We start from the raw sequence: 16,576 nt of genomic DNA, 5'->3' as shown, positions 1-16,576 counted from the left end.
GGGAAGGGTCCTCTGAGGCAAAGGCATTCAGCTGAGGCCAGAGTGTGAGTAAGAGTTATCCAGGCAGAGGGTTGGGCTGGAAGAAGTGTTCCAGGTGAGGAGGAAGTATAAGGGTGAGGAGTTGAGAGAGGGCAGGTTGCTTGAGCCCTAAGAGGGAGACAGAGAGGGTGGGTGACAGGGTTCTAGCCTGGGGTCAAAGTGGAGGTTAATCAGGAGTGTGTTACACAAGTGCCATGGAGGCCTTTCAGGAAGGGACAGGAAGCATGATAGAGTTGTATGTCCCACCACCCAGAGGAAATGTTAGAAACATCTTACAGCTGCCAAAGCCTATGCATCTGGTCACCTATGTAATGAATTAATCTCCACTCTGTCCTGCAACAGTGTGAGTGTGCAACAGTGTGAAAAGCACCTTAGGATCTAAAATGAGAGCCTGAAACTACTGCATGGATGGAAATGGAAAGGCAATCTGAGTGACCAGGGCCAGGAGGAGCCACAGGCAAGTGCCCTCACTTCTCAGAACTCATCTCCACAGCTGCATAATGGAATGACAGCACCACATACACAAGCTGCCATGAGGATTAAGGGTAGCAAGTGCAGTGCGCTCAGCTCAGTGCCTGCAAGAAAAATGTGCAATAACATGGCTGTCACGGGGACTGTTAATATCATGACCGAGAAGCAGTGTGGCATGATGGTGATGTGCACAGTTCTGTGTTCAGATGCCCCAAGTCTGAATCCCACCCACTTGCCAGCTGGGTGACTCTGGGTAGATTGCCTAACCTTTTTGTGGCTTAGTTGTTCTTGTTTAGTGGCTAAGTCATGTCTGACTCTGCAACCCCATGGACTGTAGCCCTCCTCTGTCCATGGCAATTACCTCCCCTGTAAAGGGGGGATGTTAATCATGCCTGCTCTACAGTGATGTGGGAGAATTAAGTAGGTGAATATGTGCACAGTGATTGAGCACTGCCTGGCACAGAATAAGTCCTTAGTAAGAGGTGAAGGTGGTGTGCGGGGTGATGAGGGTGATGACGGTGATGATGGGAGGCAGCACTGATCCTATGGAGTCAGCACCATGGACAGCGTGCACGCTCCATCCCCTGGAATGGAAACTGACAAACCTGAGCCGCCAAAGCAGTGGTGCTGATAACAGTTTAACAGTGTGTTTTCTGTGTGGAAAGCCGACCTAGGGGATTCAGACTCGGGGCATTTGTGTGTAGACACACCCCACTTTCCTTTTCTGTGGCAGGGTGAGAAGAGGCAGCCTGTAAGGTTCTTAACAGTGGTCATGGGTCTATGTGGATCCTGCCTACAGCACATCAGGCTCTATATTCACCAGCCATTCTGCTATCACAGCCCCCAGCACAGGAGGCACACCCTATCAAATGGAAGAGAAAAGCGAGGCTCAGAAAGCCTGAGTGACAGGCAGAGTCACTGGGCAAGGGAGTGTTGAAGGCAGGGTTGAACCCCAGGCTTTAGGGTTTCAGCATGGGGAGGAGCCTTGGTTGGTCCCCTCTCTGGCTCTCTGTGCAGAGAACAAGCCCAGCCCACAGGTGGCTGGGTGCTGACTAAGAATTTGGATTTGCTTCACCATCCAGCTGAGCTTCAGCACCTGCTCCATACATGAGAATTAGAAATTTGTTCCAGGCTGTGGCTTGGTGTGGTGCCAGCTTCCACTATGAGAGATCGCTCAGGGGGGAGAAAAATCAATTGAACCATCTATACAAGTCTCCAGGTGCTAAAAATAAAGCTGGGGTCCGTCAGCTGAGGCCTCCTGTGCAATCTGTTACCTCTAAGATGTTTCAGACTCAAGAAAAATCACCCAGCACTGCCTCAGAGATTCAAAGTGTTGGTATTAAAGGACATGAGAGGTTGTTTAAACAGATGTGGTGATGGCACTGGGGAAAAGGGGCTTCAACTATTCCAGAAGATGCAGGGATTTTATGAAAAGCAGCCTTAAGTATTTGAGGAGCATAAGGAGTGGTCTAAGGGGGCTTTAACGCCAGCCAACTGCCACACCCCTTTATGCGAATGATCCCTTTATTCCTTACAAATATCCACATGATAAGAAAATTGGCCCATTTTGCAATAACTGAAATTGATGGCAAAGGAGATAAGGCAACGAATCTGAGCCCAATTCTGCCAGACCCCAGAGCCCAGCTGCTTCTCTTTAGTGTCTGGGGTCCCAGAGCCCTCATGCTGGAGCCCAGACTTACAAGGAGGCATCTACATCTGAAGACCTGTGAACTGTGGAAACTGGGAACTTCCTCCAAAATCACCACCTGCAACCATTCATAAGCCCCTACCATGTGCCAGGCCCTCCATTATGTGTGGGGACACAGAGAGGCCTCAGCCCGGGTTCCTCATCACAGCAGTTTCATCAGAAAACTGACGAGATGTTCCTACTAACAGATGACAAAATCCCAGTGTGACCCGGGAATGTGGGCCCAGAGGGGCTCAGAGCAGCCTGAGAGGGGCCCAGAGTGGACAGAGGAGAAGTGACCAGGCAAAGGGGGCTGTGAGTGATGCTTGTGTGCAAACAGGAGCCAACCAGGTGACTGGAAGGAGAAAGGATGATGCAGGGAAGACAGCACCACCCTCATTCACCAGCATGAGGGGAAATCCAATGACCGGAAGGTGTGGGGAAGCCTGATACACGAGACCCAGGGGAGGTGAGTGAGGGGTGGGGGGCGGGTGAGGGTAACCAAGAGCTGCAGCGTACTGTGGAGGGATTTGGACATTCTCCAGAAGCTGATGGCTTTACCACAAGATGGCTTTGCCACTGAGAGCTTTACCAAGAGGACTGATGTGGTCAGACCAGAGATGGTGATGAACCATTCTCGCAGCTTCTGTGGAGGGCTGACTGCTGGGCAAAGCGGGCAAGGTGGAATTCAGGCAACGGTCCAGAAAGGAATGGTGCAGCCTGAGCTGAGCCTTGGTCAGGGTGAGGAGAGCAGGATTCCAGAGCCATCGGGGGAGAATGGAAAGGGCTTGGCGTTTCTTCCCATGTTGTGGGTGAAAGAGGGCAAGGAGGCTGGGGCCTTGCTGACAGATGAAGGCACAGCACCCTGTATGTGCCTGGCACACGGCGGAGGCTCAGGAAGTACCAGTCTCCCCTCCTCTGTTCAGAGCAGCCAATTCTAGAATTATAAGAGGAAAGGTCCTCTGAATCCACTCTATCACTATTCTTACTGGTCAAAATAATGCCCACTTTTTCTCCTTTATTAAAAAGATTTCCTTTTGTCTTAAAACCTTTGCTGAAAATCAATTCTACCCAAGTAGAAAATGTTACGACCCAGACTCCCAGTGCAGGAGACATGAGATGTGGGTTCGATCTCAAGGTCAGGAAGATCCCCTGGAGGAGGAAATAGCAACCCCCTCCAGTATTCTGGCTTAGAGAATCCTATAGACAGAGGAGCCTGACAGGGTATAGTCCATGGGGTCACAAACAGTCAGATGTGACTGAAGTGCCTTAGCACGTGTTAGGCACACACGTGTGTTAGCACGTGTGTTAGTTAGAAAGTGTTACTGTTTGGACACAAGGAGATGGAAACACAGCAGAAAGCTCCCAGGAGCCTGGGGGACTGAACAGCAGCACCAGAGCAAATCAAGACACTGAAGAGTACGAGTTAAAGGAATGTGAGCCCCCAGGTCCCGAGTCCACCAGGAAGTACTCGCTCAAAAGGTATTTCAAAATTCAGAGCAATTCCCCAGCTCAGCGTGGAGTCACAGCAGCTTTTCTGGCCTCCTCCTAGGTTGGAAATGAAACACCTTTTCTAATTACTCAGCTACTATCAGACTCGTCATCACACCTACAAGCCACAGTTCTGACACCTTTCTTGCCAGGGGGAGGCTGGATGCCATGGGACGGTGCCAGGCCTCTCTGCTCTGGGTCCCTGTGTCTTGTCACCCTGGTAGCGAAGCAGCAGCAGGCCATGGGGAGTGCCTCATGCAACCTGGGTCCCTGATGAGCTGATCTAATCAAGGGATGTCTCCACAGCCACCACATGCCCTGGAGATTCCACTCAGCCCCTTCTGTCTGCCTAATTGGTATTTAGGTCCTACAGACAAGGGTTGCCGTGAGCCCGGCCCTGGCATCACCAGCATGCTATAATGCTCATACTCCCTTACCGGCCAAAACACTTGTGTATTTGGATCAACTAACAATTCATTTTCCCAAAATTAGGGTCTATACACAGGTCTAACAGAGTCACATAGCAGGATCTGCAGTCAAAGAAGCCTCTCTGGTCGCCCATGGCAAACCCCCAATCCACTGATGCCCTCACCTCCAGCCCTCCAGCCCTCACCTCCTCCGCTGGCTGAGATTCTGGGACCAACCACTATTTTCACTCCCTTGCATATACCATCAGCCCCACGTCTGCATCTTCATTTTGCAAACCCACCACCCTGGCTCCCTCTCCATCCACTGGGCATCTGCAGACATGAAAGAAAACGGGGCTGGAGAAAAACTCACACTGCCATGCTCTCTGGTCCCTCTCATTCCTCATAGCACTTATCACCTGCTCATGTACTGGATAGTTGCTTGTTTATTGTATTAATGGTTTATCAACATTAAATTATATGTCTATTCCAAGAGGATATGGATCTTTATCTCTCAAATTTAAGCAATGGATACAGAGCCTAGCCTGTACCTTTATTTTTGGGGGCTCCAAAATCACAGCAGATGGTGACTGCAGCCAGGAAATTAAAAGACACTTGCTTCTTGGAAGAAAAGCTATGACAAACCTAGACAGCATATTAAAAAGCAGAGACATCACTTTGCCAACAACGGTCTGTCTAGTCAAAGCTACGGTTTTTCCAGTATTCATGTATGGATGTGAGAGTTGGACCATAAAGAAGGCTGAGTGCTGAAGAATTGATGCTTTCAAACTGTGGTGCTGGAGAAGACTCTTGAGAGTCCTTTGGACTGTAAGGAGATCAAACCATCAATCCGAAAGGAAATCAGCCCTGAATATTCACTGGAAGGACTGATGCTGAAGCTAAAGTTCCAATACTTTGCCAACCTGATGGGAAGAGCCAACTCATTGGAAAAGACCCTGATGCTGGGAAAGATTGAGGGCAGGAGGAGACGGGGACAATAGAGGATGATGTGGTTGGATGGCATCACTGACTCAGTGGACATAAATTTGAGCAAACTCCATGAGCTGGTGAAGGACAGGGAAGCCTGGTGTGCTGCAGATTCATGGGGTTGCAAAGAGCCACACACGACTGAGTGGCTGAACAACAACAACACAGGGCCTAGCGCACAGTAGGGGCTCAATAAGTATACTAGTGAATGGCATGCTCTCCACTGAGTGGATATGGCACACGAAGCTGATGGTAATGACTGGCAGATTTGCCTGCGGTCCTGGGATGGATCAGTCCTTTTTTCTTAATAACAACTAACTTGTTCCAATGCCCTGTGGCCACCTTGGTCTAAAAGACAGTTCTGATACAGGCCCATATCTACAAATATCATTTTAACTATCCATCTATCTCACGGCTTCCTGCCCATGGCCACACTCTACCCTACCCAGGTCCATGTCTCCCTGGTCTACTCAGTTACCTGGCTTCCAGAATTATCTGCTAGAATCCAGTCCATCCACAACATACACCCACAGCCTGAGGGACCCCTCTGCAAGCTGACCAGTACTAATGCCCTGCTTGAAGTGAAAAGTGATGTGAAAGTGTTAGTCGCTCAGTTGTGTCTAAGTCTTTGTGACCCCATGGACTGTAGCCCACCAGGCTCCTCTGTCCATGGGATTTCCCAGGCAAGAATACTGGAGTGGGTTGCCATTCCCTTCTCCGGGGGATCTTTCTGACCCAGGGATCAAACCCAGGTCTCCTGCATTGCAGGTGGACTCTTTAGCATCTGAGCCACCAGGGAAGCCCATTCCTCTCCTTAGGGTACATCAGTAGCTTCTTGTCACCTGACAGCAGTTAGGAGGTGGACAGTTTTCAGAACACAGATCCAGACACCAAGCAAGGCTGTCCATTACTTTCCAGTCTTTTTACTGAATGAGGGAGAAGGTATCTATTTGTGCAATCATATCTCTAACACCTGAATCCCTTCCTCATCCCCAGGTCTGACACAAAGAACCAGCCTCGTCTAACACACATTTATAAAGTCTGCACATGTGACTATTTAACTCAAAGTGAGAAGGCAATGGCAACCCACTCCAGTACTCTTGCCTGGAAAATCCCATGGACAGAGGAGCCTGGCAGGCTGCAGTCCATGGGGTTGTGAAGGATTGGACACAACTGAAGTGACTTAGCAGCAGCAGCAGCATGAATTCTTTCAAACTAAATTAAATGAGAAATTCTGCTCCTCAGTCACCCTAGCCACATTTTAGGTACTCCACAGGCACACGTGGCTTGCAGCTACCATCCTACAAATGCAAATAGAGAACATTCCCATCATCACGGAAAGATCTACCAGACAGGGTGGAGGATGGATTTTATTCCCCTTGTTTTGTTTTCATGGCATTTATCTCTATGACTCCCTCCTACTTATGTGTGTTGATACATTTTATTTCCATTTGTGGTAGTAAAATTAATGTTCCTTTCCAAATGCACTGATTTAGGTAAAATTAAAGCCACTTAATTTAAAGAAAATTAATAAAAATGAGAAAAATTAGAAAAGAAAATGAAATAATGCACCGTGTACAGACAGAGTCATAGTTGCAAAAGGGGTTTGCGAATGACCAATGTTTGGAGACGGTGGTCCCCAGGAGGATGTCCCCTACTCACACTGTCAACCAGGCCTGCTGCAGCTGTCCTGACCTCCCACTTTTCTGCTTCATCATGCGCACCCACAAACCCCCACCCACCCTGGAACCTTCAGCAGCCTCCTCAAGCCACTGGAAGCATCCTAACCCTGCCCCCTCCTCAGTCCTCCCTGGTAGCCCAGGAAGAGAGTGCAGACCTGAGTTACAAGCAAGGCTTCCATCTCTGATACCACCCCGGTCAGAGTTGTGTGCCCCCAGCGGTGCCCTTGAGGAAGAAGCTGAGTTTCTTTCATTCGCCCTTGTGTCCCTGGACCTCAGCATGGGGCCTGGGACAGAAGAGGAATTGATGGTTAAATGAATGAAATGAAACATAACCCCTTACACAGCTGCAGGGCTTTGTAATTTTTAAAGAGCCTTGGCATTCACAGTCCTTACAACAGTGCAGGAAGATGGATCGGGCAGAGGTTACCGTCCCCACCCTAGTCCTAGGATAAGGAAACCCAGGCTCTAGGAGGTGGGAGTCACTGTCCCAACACCACAGCCCGAGGGCAGGGCAGAGAGCACTGGGCCAGGCCACGGGACTCTGTCCCTGACGGGGGGTGGGGGGAGGTATCTTTCTGAGCATGCATTTATTCATGTATAAAATGGGCTATGATATCACTGCCACTGCTTTGCAGCTTTTATGTCCACCATGAACACCAAGTGAAGTTGTGAATGACAAGCTACTTTGTAAAGTGTAGAGTGCTGCGCAGAGAGCTGAGGACGGTCAGCTACAGTCTTGTGAGTCCCACACCTGCCCCATTCACAGACCTGGAGCTCCTGTGTGGCACCTCACCTTTTTCTGTTGGGAAGCAGGTCAGGCATGGCAGTGGACTTCTGTCTGTGCCACCTATCTCAGGGGCCCCCAGTTCCTGGAACAGTGCCTGTTTTTCCCCAGGAGACCACCCCTTCCCACATTCAGACACCATCCTGGGGTGGAGCTGACCCCTCCAGCCCAGGGAGGGGCCTGGCCAAGCAGAGCATTGCATCCCCAACAGTAATGGGTTCAGGGGTGTCCCTGAGGCCCAATCAGAGCCCGTGGGGTGCCACCTGGGAGCTTGGTGGGACAGTTCAGGGAGAGCCAGTCTCTTTTCTACTGGACTTTATTCTGGGCATGTGAGGCCTACTCTGCTGGTGGTTCAGCTCACCACCACTGTGGAGGCCTACCCAGGTCTCCATCTCCTTCTTGGTCCCCTGTGAGGCCCCCAGACGATGCGGGTCACCCCTGGAGGAGGTGAAGGGTCAAAGGTAACCCTCAGCAGCTGCAGTTTTAAAGTTTTCATAAATAAACTCATCATGATCCCAAACCTGGGCCTCGCTTACACTGTGAGCCAGGAGGCACCCCCCTGAAGAGGCGGAACAACGCGGCAGCCCTCCGAGCCAGCCCCTTACAGCAGGCCAACTGATGCCTGACCCCGGGGGCGCCCAGCCCGCAGAGTCGGCGGCGGGGCCGCGGCAGGAAAGGATACTGAAGCTCCGGTCGGTGATGGCCAGGTGCCAGAGGTTGATGCGCAGGTCGTCCGCGGACATGTACGTCTCGCAGTCGCTGTTGACGGAGATGGAGTTGATGTGGTAGGTGTGGCCATTGGCGAAGACCCTGCGCGGGCTCACCTCCACCATCAGGTCCATGGGCTTCAGCACGGGCACCTGTGGGAGAGGAGGGGCGGTCAGAGCTGGGGGCGGGGGTGGGGTTGGGGGGAGGGGAAGGCGATGGGGGAGGGGTGCTGGCAGGAAACATCCAGGGCCGCGTGATCAAAACGCTGGGAGTGTGGCCAGTGAGTGTCCATCTTGCGTGGATCAGAAGTAAGCAGTGCCACGTGGCTATGTCCATTGTGCCAGCCCTGCAGGAATGCCTACCTCCTTTGCACTGCCTCCTGGGACTGGTTCTGAGCCTGCTATGTGACTTTGAATGAATGGTTAAACCCTCCTGCCCCCAATTTCCTCATTTCTAAAAGGGAAGAAGACCCTGTTGCAGAGCCAGATTGTCCACCAAACATTTGTGTTCCCTTATTATTATTTTTTTTTTGAGGGGGGGGGGCTCCAAAATCACTGCAGATGGTGACTGCAGCCATGAAATTAAAAGACGCTTTCTCCTTGGAAGAAAAGTTATGACCAACCTAGAAAGTTTATTAAAAGGCAGAGACATTACTTTTCCAACAAAGGTTCGTCTAGTCAAAGCTATGGTTTTTCCAGTAGTCATGTATGGATGTGAGAGTTGGACTATAAAGAAAGCTGAGCGCTGAAGAATTGATGCTTTTGAACTGTGGTGTTGAAGACTCTTGAAAATCCCTTGGACTACAAGGAGATCCAACAAGTCAATCCTAAAGGAAATCAGTCCTGAATGTTCATTGGAAGGACTGATGCTGAAGCTGAAACTCCAATACTTGGGCCACCTGATGCAAAGAACTGACTCATTGGAAAAGACCCTGATGCTGGGAAAGACTGAAGGCAGGAGGAGAAGGGGATGACAGAGGATGAGATGGTTGGATGGCATCACCGACTCAATGGACATGAGTTTGAGTAAACTCTAGGAGTTGGAGATGGACAGAGAAGCTTGGTATGCTGTAGTCCATGGGATTGCAAAGAGTTGGACATGACTGAGCAACTAAACTGATACTGAACTGATCATAGGGAACTGGCTGCCCAGACAGGGACTACATTTCCCAGCTGCCCTTGCAGCTGGGTGTGGCTACATGACTGTTCTGACCAATGGGGTGTGAATACAGTGATGCCCTGCACTTGAGGGCCAAGGCAGTTAAGAGGCAGCTGTACCTTCTCTCGGAGAAGGCAATGCCACCCCACTCCAGTATTTTTGCCTAGAAAATCCCATGGACGGAGGAGCCTGGCAGACTGCAGTCCATGGGGTCGCTAAGAGTCGGACACGACTGAGCGACTTCACTTTCACTTTTCACTTTCATGCATTGGAGAAGGAAATGGCAACCCACTCCAGTGTTCTTGCCTGGAGAATCCCAGGGACGGGGAACCCTGGTGGGCTGCCGTCTATGGGGTCGCACAGAGTCGGACACGGCTGAAGTGACTTAGCAGCAGCAGTACCTTCTCTGCCCCTTTCCCCATCCACAGCCGGAAGGTGAGGATCCAAGCTTTAGGGATGGAGGCACAGAGGATGGAAGGAGCCTGTGTCCTTGTAGGAAAGCGGTGTGCCATCCAGCATGCCCAACCAGAGCTTTCCATGAGTGAGAAACACATTTCTGTGTGCTCTGCCCTGGAATGCTGCGGCTGTGATAGCCGCCAGTGTTAGCTGAACAGGTACGAACTCCTGGAGACACCGTCAGATAGCATGCCTTTGCTTCCCTCCATGCCCTTTGCCTGGAATGCTCACCCCTTTGGGACACCTGTGCGTGCTAAGTCACTTCAGTGGTGTCTGACTCTTTGCGACCCTATGGACTTTAGCCCACCAGGCTCCCCTGTCCATGGGATTCTCCTAGTGAACCCCAAATCCTCCTGCAACATCTGGAGTTTATAGCCCCTTGGATGTGCAGCCTGACTGCTGGGGTGTCACACCCTTGCTCACCCCTAGCATGCTGCACACACCGCACCATTCTTAGGGCTCTCAGCATGCACTTCGGGGTGTGTTGGGCAGGACTCCCAGTTCCAGTAAACCGTGAGGTCTTCAAAGGTGCAGACAGACAGGCACGGCCTCATTGATGTCTCCCAGTCCTGGCCCGGGCCCGATGTCCAGGAATTGGACATTGCCATCCCCACATCACCAATAAGAAAACTAGATGCCAAGATGAACCAGACTTCCTAAGCCACAGAGGAAGAAAATGACAGAGCCAGGACCAGAAGTCAGGTGTGACTGCCCCCGAGGGTATCACCGTGCAAAGGTGTAGACCTGAAACCTGACTGCCACTTCAACCCTGCCCGCCGCTTACTGGTATCACCTCCACTGCAGATTTCACTTCTCTGGGTCTCACTTTCCTTATCTGTAACCAGGGTGATGCCAGTGCCTGCTCAGGGCATCTAGGAGTTAATGCAGGTCAAGTGTGCCTGGAACATCGCTCTGTACACAGTACCCTCTTCCCCCTTCCTCGGGGTGTGGCCAGGGGTGGCCAGGCCAGGGCTCACACAGCCACAGTTTCCAGAGTGGGTCCTGGGCAGTCGGGGGTTGGGGGCACTGCTGTAGGGGTAATGGAAATTGTGTCCGAGAGAGAGGCAGCGAGGCCAGGCTTGGAGTGAGGAAGACAGCAGGTTTAAGTGAAGGGCAATGCAGACCTTTGGCAGCTAGCTGCAGGGCTCCTGAGCTCCAGGAGCAAGCACTAGGTATTAATAGAAAGGCATGACTCCCATCAGAAGTGGGAGGGGTCAGGCGATGGGGGGCCTGCTTCTTACATTCATGTGGGAGAAAAGACAATAGACTGAGTATGTGTGTGTGTGTGTCTGGGGCGGGGGGGTGGTTTCAGGTAGTGCTACGTGCTCCAAAAAAAATAAAACAGGTGAGGGGGCAGGATGACAGGGTAGAAGGGGCTGATGCTAGGTTGGAAGGGTGACCAGGAAGTGATGTATGGGATCGGGTTGAGACATGCTGTGGGGATTGAACTCGGGCTCATGTGGGACCCAAGAGAATATCCTTGGCCCAGGGGACTTTCTCTGACCCCTCCTACTCTTGAACTGGGCCTGGGGCTCCCTGGGGCTCCCACAGCCAGTAATCCCTCATCCCAGCAACAGTGTTTCCCCCTGACAACCTCAGAACAGGTCACCCAGTGCTCCAGCCAGACACTACCACCCTCAGACCAAATTTCAAAGTTGTTAAGTAAAGAAAGGAGAAGAAGAGGGAAGAGATAACTGCTGTGAAGGGCTGAAGGTTTCATGAATAAAACTTTCTCCCTTACCCCTACCCTGTCAGACGGACAGTCTAGTCAAGATGAGGGGCAGGAAGACAGACACATGATCAGTAAGGACAAAGTAGTGTGGGACACAAAAGGCCAGAGTGGACAGAGAAGGATAAGGATTTATCTGGCTTGTGTAGAAAAGACTTTACAGAGGTGGAGGCTAATAGGGTTTTAAAGGATGAATAGGAGTTCACCAAATAGGGTAGAGAAAGGCCTATCTGTGTATCCCTGCGTCACAGAGCTGATCTCCAGCTTGGGGGTGACTACATGTCTATTTCCTTGGAAGGCTGGGTACTTTTAGAGGATAGGCACTCAGTCTCACCTTGCTCAGCTCTGGGACCCCGGAACACAGGGCTTAGCACAGAGCAGGCTCTCAGTAAATAATAGCTGCTTCCAGCATGAATGGGCCAGATTAGGTAGAGGGCTGTACAGGGTTGGGGAGACTTGGGTGAAATGGGGAGGAGAGAAGGTGAGAGGCTGGATAAGGAGAGACCCAGGCAGTCAGGTTCTTTCCCTCTTCCTTCTCCTCCAGCCTTAGTTTAGAGTCAACTGCCAGCTTGGGATATGTGTGACATGCAGAGAAAAATCTCAGACGGTGGGAGAGAAATAAACAAGATTCCCATGGGCCACTCGCTTCACGCAAATGCCAGGCCAATCAAGAGGTGATAATTGCATCCTCCCACCAGATGAAGCCCTCATAAACTTTCTTGGGGTTGGGAGGTGAGGGGGGCAGGGGGCACCCTCACTCCTGTTATTCAGCATCAAAGCTAATTGGCTTCCCCTCTTTCTCAGAATTTATGTGTGCAATTTGCCAATCATTTAGAGACCAGCGTGTTTAAGCATTTATTCCTCCTTCTGGGGACAACATTGATTACCATTTCATATTTATGAATCCACTGGGCAGGCAGCTACTAAGTCGTGGCAGAAAAAACGGGCCAGCATCTCCAGTTTGCTGGTGAGGAAAATGAGTCCCAGAGCAGGGGAGTGCCCATGGCCACTGGAGCAGCAGTGGGTAGCACCGCCCTGGTGCCAGGCTGTACCACTGCCTCTCGGAGCATCACACACGCAGAGGGAAGGTAAGAACCCGGGGAGAAAGCATTCTATGAGATGTGAACCTAGCACATCTCAAATAGGCCGAGGAGAGCAGTCACCTCTTGATGCTGAACCTCACCCAGTCTTGGGGCTCTGAGGTCCCCTCCCTGAGCAGGACCTGTCCAAAACTTAGACCAGATCTGAACTCAGGTCCTTCACTGCATGGCCAGGCACACAGCAGGTGCTCAATAAGTATGATCGAATGAATGCATCTGGCATCACTTCCAGCAAACACATGGGTGACTGAAAGAAACCACTCTGTTCCTGGCATGGTTCTGGAAGTCAGGGAGGGACAAGGTGGCCTCCGTGTACTTCCCGCAGGAAGCCGATAACCATGTCTGTGACTCCGCTATGAGGCAGGGACCTCACTTCCCTTTCACGGAGGAGACTGCGATGCCGACTCTGGAGCCAGATTTCCCTGGGTTTGGATCCAGCTCTCAGTTTGCTCATCTGTAAAATGGGGATGACAATCATGTACCCACTCTACAGGAGTTTGCTGAGAACTGAATGGGTTTTTATAGCCAGAGTGCCTGGGAGACACACGCTCTCCACAAAGTGTTTGTTCTTGTTCCAGATGGGGAATCAGAGGCCCGTGGAGGCTGAGAGCCCTGCCCAGGGTCACCCCAGCAGGAGGCGGCGGAGGCAGGACTTGAACCCAGGTCCTGCAACTCCAGAACTCCTTCATATCTCACAGCCTCTCTGCTGAAGAAAGATGAGTCCTTTTGCGTTTAGTCGAGTTGGGAGCAAGAGTGCCTTCGCATGGCTGTACCACCTGACCTTCCTGGCTGCTCTCACGTCAACGGCAATCTTTGCAGCTGATCCTTTGTAAAGGCTGCAAATATCGCAGGTTCTAGGAACCACTCTGCCCCTTGGCAAAGGGCTTGGAACCCGCAAAGCTCTGCCTATGGGTTCTCCCGGCTCTGCCCCTTGCTCTGCTGAGTGGCTCTGGGTGAGTCGCTGCCTGTCTCTGGGCCTCTGTTTCCCTCTCTGGTTAATAAGGAATTAGAGGACATGCTCTCCACCTCGGGTTAAACTGAGAGTACTTCCTGGAGACGCATCGCCTCCCCTCATCGTCACATGACTTCTAGAAGAAAGATGATCTTTGCTGGGAAAGAAACCAAGGAGCAGCCCAGCTGAGGTTCGGGATAGGAACCTGACAGTGATTTAGATCTCAAAGGCCCTTCCAGTTATGAGATCCTCACTGTGTAATAAACAAAGCACAGACTGCTCCCTGCTGCAGGAAACCGCCGTGTGTGATGTCTTACCTGCAGTGACGTCACCGTGGACAGGTCCTTAAGCTTCCCCTCCTCATCTTTCAGGTTATAACCCTCGGGCCTCTTATCGCGTTCAGTAATCTTCCATAGTTTGATAGTTTTATCTTTAAAAACAGAACAAATAGGACACATGATGAGTGCCGGCACAGAGAATGAAGGACCCACTTAACCCACTAGATAAGGATGCATCAACCCACAAGCAACTTAACCTTATCCTGTTCTTGGATATATTGTTGTTTTTGTTTAGTAGCTAAGTTCAGTTTGACTCTTTTGCAACCCCATGGACTGCAGCCCACCAAGCTTCTCTGTCCATGGGACTGTCCTGGCAAGAATACTGGAATGGGTTGTCATTTTCTTCTCCAGGGGATCTTCCTGACTCAGGGGTCGAACTTGCGTCTCCTGCATTGGCAGATGGATTCTTTACTGCTGAGCCACCTGGGAAGCCCTCTTGTATGTGTAGGTTCTTTCGAATTTAACTCCTTCTCTAGACTGATGTGCCCATCTTTGCTAAGGGAACATCTGTAACCATGTAACCAGGAGTGGGAAAGCTCCTGCTGCTAAGTCACTTCAGTTGTGTCCAACCGACTCTGTGCGATCCCAGAGACAGCAGCCCATCAGGCTCCCCTGTCCCTGGGATTCTCCAGGTAAGAACACTGGAGTGGGTGGTTCCTCACAATTGATCACAAAGGTGATACTGCTGGGTCAAAGGGCATGGCCCTTTCAAGGGCAGTTATCAGTCTCTCAACTGATTTCCACAAAGACCATCCTAACGAAGCTTCCTGCTCTTCATCCTTCATGGGCAGACCAAAGAGGGTAAGTGAAATGAAGTGAAGTCGCTCAGTCGTGTCCGACTCTTTGCGACCCAATGGTCTGTAGCCTACCAGGCTCCTCAGTCCATGGGATTTTCCAGGCAAGAATACTGGAGTGGGCTGCCATTTCCTTCTCCAGGGGATCTTCCCCACCCAGGGATCAAACCCGGGTCTCCAGCATCGCAGGCAGACGCTTTACCTTCTGAGCCACCAGGGAATCCCTAAGTGGTTTCCTATTTCTGAGCAGCATCTCACCCATCCAGAACTCTCCCAAAGCCTCACTTTTCTGGAACCCTGCCAAGAAAATCAAGAGTCGTCTTCACCAGCTGTGATGGTTCACAGTAGGCATCAACATGGCTAAGCCACGCTACCCAGATAATGTGGTCAAACGTGTGGCTATTGCCCTGAAGGTATTTTTAAGATGAGGTTAATATTTAAATCCACAGAGTAAATTATCCTCCACAGTGTGGGTGGGCTTCCTCCAATCAGCTGAAGGCTTTAGCGGAAAACAAAACGAATCAAACCAAGGTCCTGGGAGGAAGAGGAAGCTCTGCCAGCAGACGGCTTTCAGATTTGAGCTGCAGTATCGGCTCTACCCTGGTCTCCAGCCCACCCGGCAGACTAGGGACCTGCCCGCCCCGACAGTCGTGTGCACCAATTCCTGAAGATAAACGTCTCCTTGTATATATATGGGCTACCCTGGTGGCTCAGATGGTAAAGAATCTGCCTGCAATGCAGGACACCCGGGTTCGATCCCTGCGTTGGGAAGATCCCCTGGAGAAGGAAATGGCAACCCACTCCAGTATTCTTGCCTGGAGAATTCCATGGACAGAGGAGTCTGGCCAGCTACAGTTCATGGACTTGCAGAGTTGGGCACAACTGAGCAAATGACACCATGTATCTATATCTGTATCTACATATATATCCATATCTCTGTCTACATACACACACACACACACACACACACACACACATTCATCCTATTGGTTCTGTTTCTCCAAGAACCCTGACAAGTACGCAGCCCAAACAATCACTGCCATGTTGATGAGAAGCAAGGGGAGAAAACTGGTATCAATTAAACACTTGACAGGTACCCAGGGATGGGGTAGGGAGGAAAGGATGAAGCTGGGATTCAGAACCAGGGGCGGGACGCTTGCAGGGCGGAGGTGTGAGGGAATTCCTGGAGCCGACCTTCCCTCCAAAGAGGCGGGAAGAGAATGCCACTCACTGTTACATGATGTAAAAGAAAAAAGCAGCACCTGAAGGAGGCTCTGTTGCCTCCCCAGTTCGAAGCTTGTTATGATCTGATTTCCTTTTATTCTCCCAATAACCCCACAAGTCAAGAACAGCCATTGATTTTAGAAGGGGAAGCGGCAGGGCCAGGGTGTGAACCACATTAGGGGCCCCTGTCCTGGGTGACCTGTCCCGGCCGTGGGGGACCTCCCACTACCTCTGTTCCAGCACCTGGGAAGGGCCCCTCTGGCTCTGAGACAGGGGTTTGCTGAACTTGACCCCATGCCAGGCACCCCTCAGGGGACACAGACAATCAGAATGGCAGGAGCCCCAGAGAGCAAGCCTGGGGGGTCTGCAGGAGTGGGAAAGCCCATGAGAGGGACACCTGGCTCGGCTGAGAGGTCATGGAAAGCTCAGTGGGAGGTGACACCCAGCAGAGGCCTGAGGGATGAGAAGGGGATGGGCCGGGGGGTGCGAAGAGGACCAGCGTTTGAGCACAGAGGTGGGCCAGTGGCTTGAGGTTGATGGGTTTCAGGGAGGCTGTAAATGCTGCCCAA

General features: G+C 51.3%; 1 protein-coding gene across 1 annotated transcript in view; it reads right to left on the bottom strand.

Moving 5' to 3' along the window:
* The window catches only part of PPP2R2C (protein phosphatase 2 regulatory subunit Bgamma), a 163,007-nt gene that overhangs the window by 37,903 nt on the left and 108,528 nt on the right, over nucleotides 1-16,576 (bottom strand). The window contains exons 4-5 of the mRNA XM_055589071.1: nucleotides 13,969-14,081; nucleotides 8,231-8,408 (exon numbers count right to left, since the gene is read on the bottom strand). Coding sequence (XP_055445046.1) covers nucleotides 8,231-8,408; nucleotides 13,969-14,081 — 291 coding nt within the window. The remainder of the gene's footprint in view (nucleotides 1-8,230; nucleotides 8,409-13,968; nucleotides 14,082-16,576) is intronic.

Source organism: Bubalus kerabau, chromosome 7 (genome assembly GCF_029407905.1).
Source record: "Bubalus kerabau isolate K-KA32 ecotype Philippines breed swamp buffalo chromosome 7, PCC_UOA_SB_1v2, whole genome shotgun sequence".
In the NCBI taxonomy this organism is placed as follows: Eukaryota; Metazoa; Chordata; class Mammalia; order Artiodactyla; family Bovidae; genus Bubalus; species Bubalus kerabau.
The sequence above is the reverse complement of the archived record's forward strand: the minus strand, read 5'-3'. Positions and strand labels throughout refer to the sequence as shown.